The sequence below is a fragment of the Leptodactylus fuscus genome, chromosome 2 (genome assembly GCF_031893055.1).
Source record: "Leptodactylus fuscus isolate aLepFus1 chromosome 2, aLepFus1.hap2, whole genome shotgun sequence".
Classification (NCBI taxonomy): domain Eukaryota; kingdom Metazoa; phylum Chordata; class Amphibia; order Anura; family Leptodactylidae; genus Leptodactylus; species Leptodactylus fuscus.
Window position 1 is genome coordinate 214,758,353 of NC_134266.1, and position 16,035 is coordinate 214,774,387.

At 38.5% G+C, this 16,035-nt stretch overlaps 1 protein-coding gene across 1 annotated transcript in view; it reads right to left on the reverse strand.

Annotated features, from left to right (window-relative positions):
- Positions 1–2,689: 2,689 nt before the first annotated feature.
- The window catches only part of SUCLA2 (succinate-CoA ligase ADP-forming subunit beta), a 54,333-nt gene continuing 40,987 nt past the window's right edge, over positions 2,690–16,035 (reverse strand). The window contains exons 8-11 of the mRNA XM_075265499.1: positions 13,841–13,983; positions 13,178–13,298; positions 6,752–6,840; positions 2,690–3,744 (exon numbers count right to left, since the gene is read on the reverse strand). Coding sequence (XP_075121600.1) covers positions 3,670–3,744; positions 6,752–6,840; positions 13,178–13,298; positions 13,841–13,983 — 428 coding nt within the window. The 3' untranslated portion in view covers positions 2,690–3,669. The remainder of the gene's footprint in view (positions 3,745–6,751; positions 6,841–13,177; positions 13,299–13,840; positions 13,984–16,035) is intronic.

The window sequence follows — 16,035 nt, forward strand, 5'->3', positions numbered from 1 at the left end:
TAGGGCAGACTACTAGAGATTTTGAGAGAAAATTATATATATATATATATATATATATATATATATATATATATATATATATATATATATGTACGTACCCATTTACACACACACATTAACAAATCCTTCTGATTGATAAAAAGTGCTTGGGTACTCTATTACAATCTCTGCTGTCAGAAGTAAAGCCCTTCTGGACTTGTAATATAGACTAAAGCCCCTGATCTTTCCATTTATTGACAGTATGAGAGATGAGAGGACGTAAACAATGTAGCACAATTGTCCTAGGGTATACTTTATAAAGCTCCCGTGGCACAAGGTACCTTTCATGATTTAATGAGGCTAATGCATGGTCTTTCCATTTGAAATAAAGAATACAGCGTATTTTGTTCATTTTTTTTTTTCTAGCGTACGTGCATGAAGTATGAACTCCTCCACATCAAATAAGGCTTCAAGAAGCTATCTTCCTAAAACAAAATTTTTGAGTGTTCTTTGTCTCTGGGTTTAGATTGTTGTAGATTTTAGACATTTTATTTACACGTGGTTTCCTGAACTGAATTGGTGCACCTGTGTGCTGTACCACTATCAATATGTATGAAGGTGCTCTTAACACTTAAAAGAGAACCTGTCATCTCCCTTATTCTTGCCCTCACCGCAGGCAGCATAAAGTGGTGACAGACATGGATTTCTGTGGTCTGTCACATGCGTACTATTGCTAAGTCTTTTTGAGAATTTGCTCTGAAGCCTTGCACCACTGCTGCCAGATAAGACATGACTATAAATGAGCTGCTGTCCCCCTGCCCACCCTCTGTAATAAACTGCATTTACCTTTTATTAAACATACTTAAAAGTCAAACTCAATATAAACTAAACTCGCTCCAGAAATATTGCCAGAGACTAGCACAACACAACATTTTCAGACAGAACGGTATCTATACTATCTGAAAATCCTCATGACAGTGGCACATACCAGATGAAATTCATACAGGGACATGAGCAAGCAAATTGCTCTTCAACTGATAGAAAAAATGTCAATACCAAAAACCAATATTGGATCATCAGGGAAAAAATATCAAATAGCAAGAATCACCTCACAGCAAGATCACTATCAATAGACAAGCTTGCACTTAGTGGCAGATTTTGTAGTTACAGACACGACTCCAATGATTGAGGGTGACAGTGTGCAGATAACACAAATGCGATGCAATGTCCTAGAGAGCATCATAAGTTAGAGTCTCCTGTAAACCACATGGAAGCCATGGCTGGGCGTGGTACCATACAGGGAGTCAACTGCCATACACAGCAGGTGGGCAGAGGAGCTTATTAATACACACAAGATTTTAAAACTACTTAAAGGGTTTTTTTCGGGTCTTGGAGCGGTTTTTGATACTGATGACTAGTGTTGAGCGAGTAGTATTCAATTGAATGGAATGCTTGTAATCGGCCTAACACCAAGGGGTTAAACGCTTCGAATATTGAATGCTTTAACCCCTTGGTGTTTGGCCAATTACACGCATTTCTATGCTGTCTGGGTATTCGATTGAACACTACTCGCTCAACACCACTGATAGATCATCAATATGAACCCATGACCCTAAGGATAAGTCATCAATATAAACCCATAATCCCTTCCCCAATCAAAAAAAAATCTGCAGGGCAGATTTATGAAAACTGTGTAGACAATTTCCTTTAAAACAGTTAACTAAATCTTCATGTACCACTTCAGTTGCAGTAGTAAAAACACCACAACTCCATGACCAGCCATAGGAGGACTGGGAGGAAGCTCTATTGTTCCAAGATATTAATAACTTCATGATCCAGCTATACTTTCTACATCACTGTTCTCCATCTTCAATGAGACTACACACAATGGGACGCCAGGATGACAGATGCCAGGTAGATGGATAGATGTGCTAGCACACATGCTGCTCTTTGGCATGTTGTGTAGGAATGTCCTAATTGTTTTGGAGGGAACTCCTAGCTACATTGCTTTGTATCCTTAGTCCTCCAGTGCCAGCTATACAAGTAGTCCGCTTATCAAGCCTTTTGGAAGAATCTGCCTCGCCACACCGCAAGTCTCAATAGCACGCTAGGAAGGCTATAGCAACTTGATGGATGAGAGAAAAGCTCACAACTGAGAGACAATGGAAGTAGGTTAATAACACTTGGATATGACACATTAGTGTACGAACAGAGGTTGCCCTCTAAAGTTTTCAAAAGTTTGGGATGCATGGTATGACTTCCCACTCTCCTACTGGGGGCTGGGATATCCTAGAATATAGAAGTCCCACAATGTAGGTACTTTCAGGTGTCAAATTATTTCCCCTTCAGTTTTTAAAGAGAATATTGCCGCTTCATCTTACTATAATTTTTATTGGACATCACCTATGCACAACGTTATGTTTGATATGTTTTCTGTTTCACTGTTAAATACAAAGTAATAGTTTGAAAGTTTGTACCATGTCCTGGAATTACCGCCTTGGTGTCAATTGAGCGCCGTTTTTCGTCCTATAGCCTTAGTCTATTGAGCTATTATTCTGCTTGTACTTTTTCTTTTTTTGTACGGTATCCAAAAGCTGATAAATTCTGTTCACCGTTTCACATTGCAAGTTAAAATAAAATGAAGCTTTTTGTTGCCACAAATAGTCATATACAAGTCATTCTAATAAGTCGACAATAGAAAAAAAAAAGCTTTTAAGTTTAGGGTTTTATTGGTTGATATTCAATTCTGTCACAATGTAACATCTCGCACCTATGCTAAACAGGTTTCAGGACTGATTTCAGAATCATTTTATACATGTGTTGTATATACACAGGGTGACTGGAGAAATACACTGAAAAACAAAGAAGAAAAGAGCAGATAAAACACAAGCTGCACACGGTGCACTATGCATCCTAATAGGCAATGGTTTGGTGACCAGCAGAATCTCTTACATGGTTGCCTTGCCTTGATCTACTTGTACACAGAGAGCATGTTCAGAATATCGAGGAAACTGCAAGGGTCTTTATCACTACTTTTTACAATAGCAGGAATTGAGACTAAGGTGAATAACTTAAGTGATACAATCCAACTTCTCGAGAACAAGTCACATTGCTGATATTGACAATATGCTGCCTGTATATCAGAAAATGACAATGTACAGTGAACATTTTCCTATAGTGGCTGTTCTGCCAGACATGGTATAACGTATATAATAGATGGTAGAACTGTGGCTATGCAAGTTCATTTATCATTTTGCATAGTTATGGCTTCAAGCTGAACTGTAGCTAAGATACAAGTTGTACAGTTCTATCTTACACTATGCAAGACACAAAGAAGGAAAGAAGGGCATCATGGGATGCAATGAAAATTACATCTTACAGAATAATCCTATAGGGCATTCACATTCCATATACAGTATATTGCTGGTTGTAACACTACAGGATACCCGTCCATGGAGAAACAACTTGTATGTAAGCTATAATTTCAGTAATTCTTTACAGAAGACAGGCTGTGGTGGGGAACTCAGAATGGAGAAATACTGTCATACACGTGACGCTGATTTCCAAAGCAGCATTTTGGTTAAACACCAACCATTTTTTTTAAGTAATCTGAAGCATCAACTTAAAACCTAGACAAGAAAAGGAGAAAATAAACACAAATTTCCTAGCTAACAAAACGCTGGTGCAGCATTAGATTGGCAACTGAAACTTCACGTCAACTTGAGCTTGTTTCGCCAGCGTTACGATTTCTGACAGCTTTACAACCTAGAGAGGAGAAAAGGATGGAAATGTTATAATCCATGTAACTCATGACTCGTCTTCTAAGACTTAACAGACAAACATGTAATTCTAAGGAAAGGAAGCTTCAGCTACTATCACTATGTACGATACAATGCAAGGTGCATTTTAAATGTTAAACTAATCCTACAGATAGAAATAAGAGGCCCAAACACTAAATTAAGACCTTTGCAGTTTGGTTTATATGTGCTATTTTTGTACAGTTTGGGAATTTTTTGGAACAGATCTCACAAGCCATGCAGCATTTACAATTTTTGTCTCCAGATTTCACAGCTTCTACATTAATCCATATACACGATAACCTTTAAAGCAGATCAGTCAGCGGAATAAGTCTGTTTATTTTAAGGGACTGTAGCAATCATTTTTTTGAGCACCTCTGGGACGATTTGGATTGCTGAACTGAGGAGTTCCGTAGCCATCCAAAAATCGGTGAAAAAAAAAAAAAAAAACTTACCTGTCTTCTCCAAGCCAAAAATAAATAAAATAGCACTAGCCATCATACAAGGACTTGTGAAAAGCATGCCCCGGAGGGCTGAGGCTGTAATTGCCGCTTATGTAGGCTCTACCAACTATTGAATATGAATGCATTTTTTTCTATTCTACCAAAGGTGTCCAAATACTTATTGATAGACATTGTACCAAATACCATGGAGTGCAATTTATGAACTGGAAACGCAATATATTTAAGTGGCTTATTTAGTACGTATGTTTATATAAACTTTAAAGGGGTATTCCCATGTACATAATCATATCTATATTTGTAGATAATTTAAAGTTAAAACATTTTTGCAAATATAAGTAATTAAACATTCTGCAAAGTTTTAAAGATTTTCTCTAACTTTCTTAGTGGTGACAGTCTGTTGTCTTGATCGGTTGCTAATGGATACGACCACTAATGCAGACACTTTCTATGGTCTGGGACTTGTCAGGAACCCAGCTATGATGTCCTTATTGTAGCTGGGTTATCAGGCAGGGACACTACGTGTGTCAGAAGATATCACGGCCACAAAAAGGAAACCATGTTGGATTTTCTGACCTTAGAAAGTTCCTGCATTCGTGGTCGTATCCCCTGGCAACCGATCAAGACAACAGGCTGTGACCACAAGATATTTAGAGAAAATCTTTAAAACTCTACAAAATGTTTAATTACTTATATTTGCAAAAAAGCTTAACTTTTAATTATCTACAAATTAAAAAAAAAAAATCTATGTACATGGGAATACCCCTTTAAGAAGGGGTTCAAAAGTGAACCCACCATGCAAACTATTAATCCTCACAAAACCTGTCTTTTACTCTCAGAAGAAATGGAACATTACAAATGAAAGGATCTGTAGCATGCAAGAGATCAACATACTCTGGACACAGTGTTATACTATGTACTGACAGCGCTGAGGTCTGTCAACCTTATAGATCACAGGAGATAGAGAGTGCTTAGTATGTATAAAGGAACTTAAAGTGGCTGCTTAAATCTACATTCAAATATGGTGAAAGAGTGGATTGAGATGGATATATTAAAAACAAAAAAAAAAAAGGCATAGAAATGTCTAGCTAAGAAGTCAGTGCGAACAAAATAAAAGGTTAGGTCACCAAGTCAGAAAACATCTCTCTCCCATGTTCCACTGCATTGTCTTTTTCCACATATGACTGGGTTATAACAGAGGGGAGAAAAAAAAAACAAAACACCATCGACCTTGACATGGCTGTGAAGCTTGGTAAATCACGTAAAAACCTCAAGACTTCAAATGTCCTTTGATAAAAGGCAGCTTTTTGATCTGTACATTTATTTCCACTCTCCTGGTCATGTTTTGCTCAGCAGGGAGGCCACACATTGTTCATCCTGGCCTTGGTGGAGAAGAGATCTGTCTGGTCCTTAGGACACTGTTAGATGAAGCCGACTCTCCTTTAGTAATACAACAAAGCAGTTTGGACTTGCACTGCCTTTTACTACATTTTTAGCATAAAAAAACAAAACACACAAATCTTTCCAAATATTTCTATAGGCTAAACATGCCAGGGAAGAGTTTGCACATTTTCCCTTCACAACTTCCATACACAGATCCGTCTAAACTTTAAGCAAGTTCCCTTTAGTGTTGGCAGCAAAGATTTTTATCATGCAACAGGGAATTTGATGTTTTGAAACATAATAGAATGGAGATAATAGAGCTTCAAATCCTGTAAAGATATATCAAATTAATCAGTACAAAATGTTGGACCTTTTGTTTCGTATAGTACAATCTGCAAACTGAAGAGTCATTTCTACACAGTAAAATCCAGCACTTGGTGTTGGATACAATTAGAATACATTTTGTAAAGCTAGACTTTATCTTGCGGCTGATGGCTCTGCAATACTTGTATGACAGAATAGACAGTAATGTCTTTGTGTACCAGTGTCTAAGCAGCATGCTTTTGGAAAGAAAAATGATGCACTTGAATGTTCCAGAATAACATTACCTGTAAAGTAATTGCATGCCACTTAGAGATGGAAAAATACAAAACACAAGGAGGGATTTTTTTGTGAAGCCTGCTGAGATTGCTCCCACCGCATTATAGGGGTGCATGTTTAACTCTATGCTAGACATATTTAGAAATATGGGGGGGGGGGGGGGGGGGGGACAAACAAAAACACTCCTTTTCCACCGAGTGATCAAATAGTGAATGTTATATAGCAATATTACTCTATTTCTCCCCCAGCCATGGCAGATCATGCACAGTTTGTAATACAAGCACATTGAATATTGCCCATGGAATATAAGTAATATTGTTTTTGCTGAGGGCAATAACCATTACTATTGCTTATTACTGTACAAGTATAACACAGTCTTCAAGTGTTCAGGCCAATAGAGCATCAAACAGTAAGATCAATTTCATTGCGACCTTTGTACATATCTAGTGGGATAGGCCAGGGTTCAGAGGACAGAAAATCTAAAGAGGTTTCTCAGACAGCTGTCAATGGTAGAAAGTTCTCATTAATTACCATTTTCGCAGCTTCATCCAGATCATCACATGCAAGGATTTTCAGGCCGCTGGCAGTTATCAGTGCTTTAGCATCATCAACTCTAGTACCTGAAGAAAAGACAAGACAAGACAAGGAAAACTAGCTTAGTTGGAAAAAGTGAAGTATATTTCTAAGTTATACAATTTCACAACGTAAAATCTGCTAAAAGTAAAAATTTTGCAGACTATCATATGCAAAGCTTGTATAATGGAAAATGGTACGTGAGGGATCCCTAACAGCAATAGCCACTCAGGTCACACTAGGACTGTAGATCATACAGGTTGTATTACAGATGCAAATCCCGTTCCAACCAGAGGTCTAATGATCCCCATTCATGCTGCTAGTTCAGCTAGTTTCCTTGCCTCCATACAGTAAGGTCACCTGAATACAGCCTATAGCTGGAGGTTAAGGCATTTATAAAGGTGCGACACACCACATGGCATTTTAGATATTTTGTGCCATGTCGGACAATGGGATGAGACTAGCAAAGGGGCATAAGCCAAGCGATAGGTGGAGTCTTGCTAAGCAAAAGTCTTAAGATGCACCAAACTTATCATCTAGCAGTGTGAGAAATCTGGCACATTCAGATTAGAAGTGGGTCCAGCACAAGTAGTATTGGATCCAGGTAAAATATTACTTACTACGCCATCTCAAAGACAAGATATGCATCAAATTCCAATGACTCGTTTTCAGCCAAGTGAAGCGGTTACAATAGTCACACTTAGATTGGACTGCGTAAGTAAATTGGAGGACACTAGATCTTGTTTTTTTAAGATGGACTCATAAAAGTCATGCTTTAATCGGACATTTTGCCAATGCCGGCCAGACCTGCACTTCATTAATATAGCCAAACAACGAAAGTTTTCTCAGGGTTTGCGATTTGATGAGCTTTTTTTTCCCCTTTTTTGGAAACTGGGGAGGAGAAGAAAAAAAAAAAAAAAAAAGTCTGCCCCAAAATGTTAAATCATCCAAGTAGTCTTGGAAGATAAAAGATAAGACTGGCTGTTTTCTTTGGCTGCCCTAATTTTATTATTAGCGATGTACAAGATCATCCCATATTTTATACGTCTATAAATCTTATAGGCGACTTATCTCTGTGCACAGGACTCATCTTTCTGACATTCTGTATTGACGTTTCTATTCTATCCGCCAACTACACCCCCTCAAATTAATCTTTGCTCGCTTTCGACTTCATCTCGTCTTCTCTTTTGCGTGCTTGCCCATTGTGCAGACAAACACAAGCCTTCAGAATAAAGGTCATATGATTAGGTGCACAGATTGGCGGAACATTAAAACCCAGCATCTTAGAGAGGCTTCTTGTGTTCCTGCACACATCACACAGAGAGTAAATGTATCCTGAATGCAGAATGAACTTGTGCCATATGTCTTAGGACTTAGAAGAAAGAAAAAATAATCTATTTGTGCCAAAATGATGAAAATAGACACTGAAAGTGAGAATAAAGGGCGCATTTTTGCATTTTGAATATAATGCTTTTATGTTATACTGGTGATATTTTTGTTTTATTGAGCTGGACCGTTTTGCTGATGCTCAATGGAAGCAATCGTTATGTGCTTATGAAACCTTCATATACATTTTAGTCATGTAATTCACGAGGAACAGCTCATCACTTACCACATTATTTAGGTATTTTACTGGGCTTAGCGGCTTTATCAGTTGTATAGGCTTATAGATCACATATTGTGTAACTCAGTATGTAGTAAATACAAACTCAATAGGAGGTCCTAAGAGAATAGATTTAATATATACCAAATATACAAGATAATTTTTTTTTCCCAATAGAGATAAAAACTTAAAATCTGTCACCAAGACACCTCTCCTAAAAAACACTAAAGCACATCTATGACTAAAAAGACTGTTTCCAAAGATGTGATCATCTAGGAACGCACTTTCATCTTCAACATCCCAGTAATCCAGAAGGCCAGGGAAGCAGTATAATGAAAAGCAGGGACCAGTTGTCTTACTGCACAAGAGTGTGCCAGTTCAGGGATAATAATGACATCTGTAGACTACAGGCTTCTATTCATCTCTGCACACATTACAGTAAGGAAGGGTTTTCAAGTCATCAGATTCCCTATACGTCAAAGGGCCACATGATGCAAAAGCTGTAGTTTTCGTTGTAGATTTTTCAGTATTTTTTGTGGCCAAAGCCAAGAGAGGCTTCCCATGGAATGGAAAATATAAAGGAACGCTTATACTTCTCCATCCTGCTAAATCTATTCCTAGCTCCAAAGAGCAACACGAATCCCCAGTCCAAAGTGGTTTTCTGTTCCCAGCAACTTTCAACCTCCTAAGATCTTCAGGATATGTCATTGGAATCTGATCAGTAGAGAACCAACATCTGGACCACACACACACCAAACAACTGCTGTGGCCCTCAGCTATACATAGAATGGGACCAGAAGCTGAAGGCACCAGAAGCTGTATAGCAACTCTGCCCCTATTGAACTGAATAGGATCAGAGCTACAGTACCTCACCACGGCTGCGACACAGTAGTCAATGCCTTCTGCTTCTGGCACTATCTCCCATATAGCTTTTGATGCCATGAGGCAGCCTGATCTATTTGGGGTCTGGATGTTAGACTCCCACTGATTAGATGCTAATGACTTAATTGTTGAATTGTATATTTAGAGTTTAAAAAAAATAAAAAAAAAATAAATAAATTTGGATTTACTTAAAAATAAAAAAAATTGTTTCCTTTGGCTGACAAGTATAAGCACTGCAATACAAGTTGTGGACTTTGTGGGGTTTTTTTTTTTTTTTTTTTTTGCTAAGGCCTTATAAGATTGTCCCATTTCTCACTTGCAAAACTGACGTATTGATCTGTTTTTAATGACTGTAAAAAAAAAAAAAAAAAAAAGACCGCCTCCCAAGTGATGACCATTAAAAACTGACCTGATTGACTATGTGAAGTTCAGCATAGGACAGATTTGTTTTTTCTCACAGACAATATTCACAGTCCATTAAAATAATAGAAATGTGAATACACCCACGGACCGCCACGGTTTTTAAAATGGCTATGTAAATAGGGCGTCATCGATCGGACTGACTCCATAACAACTTGCTCTGTAGACTATATAGTACTCTTCTGAGCACCCTTTTATATTGATGTATGACCAGAGAAAAGTTAGACTTTGGTATGCACATTATTATTTATTTATTTAAATATATATATATATATATATATATATATATATATATATATATATATATATATATATATATATATATATATATATATTATATAGCACCATTAATTCCATGGTGCTTTACATTTGGGGTTTACATACAGTACACAAAATATACAGGTAGATATAATACTAACAGTGACCGACTGGCACAGTGGGGTAGAGGGCCCTGCCCGCGAGGGCTTACAATCTATGAGGGAAGGGGGGTAGAGACAGAAGGAGAGGGGGAGACTGTACAGATGGCAGTGCGGTGATAGTGTTATTGGAGGTTGTAGGCCTTCCTGAAAAGGTGAGTCTTCAGGGCCTTATTGAAGCCTGTGATTGTGGGGGTCAGTCTTATGTGTCTTGGTAAGGAGTTCCAGAGTATTGGGGATGCACGAGAGAAATCTTGGAGATGGTTGTGTGAGGAGCGGATGAGAGCAGAGCGGAGCAGGAGGTCATTGGAGGATCTGAGGTTACATGTAGGCCGGTAGCGGGAGATTAGTTCAGAGATATATGGAGGGGACAGGTTGTGGATAGCTTTGTATGTTAGCGTTAGTAGCTTGAACTCAATTCGCTGGGCTATAGGTAGCCAGTGGAGGGACTGGCAGAGGGGGGCAGCTGATGAGGATCGGGGGGTGAGGTGGATTAAGCGAGCAGCGCAGTTTAAGGTGGACCGGAGGGGGGGGCGAGGGTGTTAGCTGGGAGTCCATGGAGAAGTCCATGCACATATATCTGCCTAAAGAGGAGTTTTCACCACCTCCACAATCTCATGTTCTTAGAATCTGTTAACAGGCTCTGATCCACTGACTACAGCTCAATGTCAGGCAGGGGCAGGCAAGGGGTGGGATTCTGATACTGGCTGCCAACAACTGGAGCATTTTGTCCCTCTCTGGGACCACCTACCCGACAGTAGAGATTCCTGACTGGCACCAAAACTAACTGCACTGATCGCTCAGAAACAGTGGGAGTTACAAAAAAAAAAAAAAAAAAAAAACCCTCCAACTGTGCCAGAATCAGTGTAGGGACGGCTAGTAACATGACAAGAACTGGCCTTCAATAACAAGATACTGGGCAGTCTAAAGGACTAGCTAATAAACTGCACACTGTGTCATAATGCATAATGTAGATGCCAAACTAAAGGAGTTGTAATTAAACCATATAACAAAATTGACGACTTTCATCCACAAACATAATTTAATATTAAAGACAATTTGCTGCAAAAAAAAGTGTTCATAGCATTTAAATTGTCCAAACAGTCCACCATAATATAAGGTCTACATACTTAAAAGTTTTACACTTTCACAACCATTTTTTATTGTTTCAATGCATCTAACGTGAAAATGAAGCAAATCCACAAATTGCAACAAACAACAACCTTATTCATTTGCAAATAAGTATATTAGAAAGAAGTAGAGGGGGATATGGCTGCAGAATAAAACTACATAGGGCTTGTTTAAAGTCTGTTACTATGAATATGCTTGGTCTGCAAGAGCTCCAGAAACATAATGGTAGCAGCTTTTTAAGGGTAGGTTCACACAGATTTTTTTGCAGGTGGATTTTGACATCGAATCTGCCTGAAAAACCATTTCCCATTCATTTCATTTTTTTTTCTTGCGAGCAATTTTCTTCAGCTAGCGGGAAAAAGAACCGACATGTCCTATCTTCCCGTGGCTGAGTAAGCCGTGGCATCCGCAGCTCGAGACTCACTCCTGATTAGGCCCATTCATTAATGGGATGTCATGATTGCATCAGCATCATGTTGCGACTAGCCATGAGGAAAAGTCACATGAAGAAAACCTTTTCCACCATGTGAACTTAGGGAGCCTTCACACGGAGTAAATGCAAGTGTATTTTTGCAAAATATATGTGTAAAAATAAGACTCCCATTGACTTCAATGATGTTTTTTTACACGTTTAAAAATACGCCTGTAAAATGTCTTTGAAGTCAATGGGAGTTATTTTTACATGTGTACTTTGCAAAAATACACTTGCATTTACTCTGTGTGAAGGCTCCCTAAGAGCTTATTTTAACTATTGCAGTGATATTTAGGCTAGTTACATGTGAGGAACAATAATATTTAGGCAAAATTTTAGGGTACATATATTTTATTGCATCATTTTTATTTCTTTTAGGAGGAAAGGAAGGAAACAAAGATGACTGCTGGGGGCTTACAGAAACTGTGGCTGTACTATGCGTTTCTGGGTTTGGGCTGGGAGGGGCTTTGTTTTTACACCAACACATAACAAGAGATTCTACACCTATATACCCCTACAGTGGAATGGAAGTAGATCTAAGGAAAATAAAGTTATGGAATGGCAACCCAGGTCTTAAAGACCCAATTTGTGGGAAAAGACCATGAGTGGAACCTGAAAAGTTTGAGGATCTAATCAGGATCCACCACAGAGACTAATCTTACAAGTGGTTTCATTGTTGAGAAGCGCATCTCCTGCGGTTACATCCTCAAAACACAGCTGACGTTATGGAATAAGGTATATGCCATATAAAAATAGCATGTACATTTTATATGTTTACTGTGGGTTGTTTTTTTTGTTTTGTTTTGTTGGGGTTTTTTTTACAAGTTTTGGTTTTTTTCTTCTCAGTTTCATTAATGCATTGGCTTTAAAGAGTTTTAAAAGCCCAGACATTTAAAAAAAAAAAACAAAAAAAAAAAAAAAAACTAGGTATCCATTCCCATGTGTAAGACAAAAAAAAAGTATATATTTTTTTTTTCTATCTCCACAGTTTTTTCAAACTCCAGCAGATAGAAGCGTGTAAGAGTCTGAGCATTACAGGAAAATGTCCAAAGTTTGCTTTCAAACCAACTTCATGGTTACCCATCATGGTGATCACATGCCCAAAAACAAAACCTATTGTTTAATTCATTTACAATGGTGCATATGCTGAGGAAGAGACATATCTAGGTCAAACCAGTAAGTTTATGCTGCTTTAAGTGGCTCCTTCAGAGAATGTGTCCTGCTATTAGGTAAATAGCAGATGTCTTATTGCTGAAGAAAGCTCTACTTCTAAACACCGATATAGAACAGCCCACCCTTCTTATTAGTATAGATCATGCACGGTGGGAGCTCAGATGGCTCTATACACGGATAGCAGCATGGAGCTAAAGGTCTGCCCGTATACATAGTTGGTCAGTAAAATTTTCAAAAATTACACACAGAAGAAATACACAAAAACTAAAGTCACTTTAGTCATTTACCTTGTAAACGCACCACAATAGGTATCCTGAGTTCCAGATCCTTTACAGCCATTATAATGCCTTGTGCAATAACGTCACATCTCATAATACCTCCAAAAATATTCACTAAGATAGCCAGAACCTGAACAGGAAAAATATTTACAGTGTTACGCATACAAAAAGGAAATGCAAGGCATGAAAATCTTTTGGGGTGAAACAGAAATGTGATACATGACCACACAGGCATGCGTCAGGCTCAATACTATACAACTGGGCTAAACATCTAGCACTTATTTTGTATTCAGAAAATTACTTCAGGCTCTATTTAATCTGGAATTTAATGTCTTGTACAATCCAGTTTTATAGGAAAGTCAACAATGAAAAGTCTAAATCAATACTGCACAAAGTTATTAACATTAAACAGATGAATGGAAACAAAATCTACACGTTCCATGGAAGTCATGCGTCCTCCGCTTTCTAACTCACTCAGCTACTCATTGGTGTTGGTGGACCAAATAAGGAGTCAGCAGAAGACACACAAATTTGAAGGGTACTATGGTCTATTTCCTAGGGAATGCTGAGGACGTCAATACTCATTTTACATGGTGAGCCCAAGGAACCTCAGTCCAGGCCAGCAAGATCAATGGACAGCAGATTAAAGTTACACGATAATGTGGCTGGTACCTTTTTATCAGATGTGATAAGCCTGAACGCTTCTGTTACTTGGTGGACTGTTGCACCTCCGCCAACATCCAAGAAGTTTGCTGGAGTTCCCCCATGAAGCTTGATGATATCCATTGTTGCCATGGCCAAGCCAGCACCATTGACTGTAAGATACAAGAACACAATTACATTTGGTAAAACCATTTCTAAGATCATAGATTTACCAAACAGATCACCAAGCGGAGATAGAGAGAAGTCTGAACCATTTTTGCGGCCGCACAAGCAATCTATAGGGCAGCTTATTAAAAAGACATTACAACGAAGAGTGTTACCCAGTGTTATGGCTTTTTATTAAAAAAAAAAAAAAAAAAAAAAAAAAAAAAAGCGCTACAGTTTTGGTCTATTCATTTAAATGAGGATGCAATACCAGTTCCAGCCTATGACCAACAGTAGCGCTGTTTGTGGAGGGGAGGTCTAGCCACCAGTTAATTTCTCATGTCTGCAGCTAATTCACTTTGTTATAATAGAAAGCAGTAACATCCCATATATTCCATTTGTACAGGACACAAATACTTCTTCCCACACCGTTAAATGAACAGACCACAATAAAATGCTGAGGTGTCAGCCTTGCCGGTTTTGTTGATGCAGTTTTGATGCCAAAACTAGATATGGATCTTTAAGGGACAGCACTTCTACAGAAAAACATGCCACAATAAGCATACAGTGTCCTGAACAGCTCAGAAAATCAGAATATCATGAGCATCCTATAGAAGCACTGGATGAAACAAAAACTTCAAAGGTTTCTTTGAAGAATAGTTTTTAATGACAGCAGCTTCTTTTAAGTCCATTATTATCTGTCATAGAATAAGGGCAACGGACTGAAAAAAAAAACATTAATGTAATGACAGATGCAGATGGTGCACAGTCTGTATGTGTCTGTCAATCAATAATGTAAAATACAATAAGCTTTCTTCTGTCTGGTCATTGATATAGATGGAAGAGAAAATGGCGCCCGCACACAGGACTATCTGCAGGTTAATAAACAATACAGATGGAAGAAAGCTTTCACTAGTTTTATTTTTATTTAATAATTACAGTAACGATAACTGATGCAAAAAGAACATGACTGTGTCCGTCTGGGCAACTCATCACAAAATAACCAAAAGTCAGCTCAATCATATATGGCAACTTGTTGACATTGATTATTTCACACCCATGCCATCCTGCCATTAACTATACACTATTCTATATCAATAGTACAGGCAGACTTTGTAATATCTTTTCAAAGAAAAATGCTCAATTCCTCACTTCTCTGCCTCAGTTCCTGCTCCCTCTTCATTCCTAAATTGGTATTCACCAGGAAAGCTTTATTTAAAGGGGTTGTCCCATCAGAAGGATCCTATCTATACTGCTTGTTAATGTGGATGTAAGACTTTTCCTAAATACACTGCTTCAGCAAAACTGCTTTGTTTGTCCACTATCTTACTTTATTCAATTCATTGTTGACAGCCCTTGGCTTATCTGCTCAAAAGTCAAGTGATGTAGCTGCCTGCTCTCAGGGGGGAGGGAGGAGGTACTAAGTGCACAGGAGCGAGCCTGGGTTTCTAGCTATTCCTGTCTCTACACCACGTGACCTAGCTTCCTGAACTACTGAGCTACTTTCATTTCTGAACTTAGCTAGCCTGATAACTGGGAGAACAGAAGACAATTCAATTGTGTTCATTATGGCAGAGACAGGCAGTCTCTAACTCAGAATGGAGTTGCTCCTGCCTGTACTTCATAGTCCAATATTGTGCATAGTGTTATTTGAGGACCTTTGAAGACATCACAGGCCCTTCAGCCGCCCCATAGGATCATGCTATGTGATGAGCGGAGCTACATGCTAATTTGGGGGGGAGCTAAACGGCAGGTTGCTTATGAAACCCCGCCCACCAAATGACACAAGAAACCAGGAAGAAAGAAGATTTTACAGCATTGAAGACCGGTGAGTATGCGACGTGGGAATACCCCTTTAATCTATCTTGCTCACTCAAGATATACTGCAGCTCACATAGACGTTGTATTACAAATTTACACAGGCAGAGAGAGATTGCTGGAACTAAATAGTAAGTTTCTATCTCACCCCAAGTGTGTTATTCACATAAATACTTTTCTATAACATCCTATTTGAACGTGCTGATGCTTTGAGTGAAAGTGGATTAAGTGACCGACTCTGC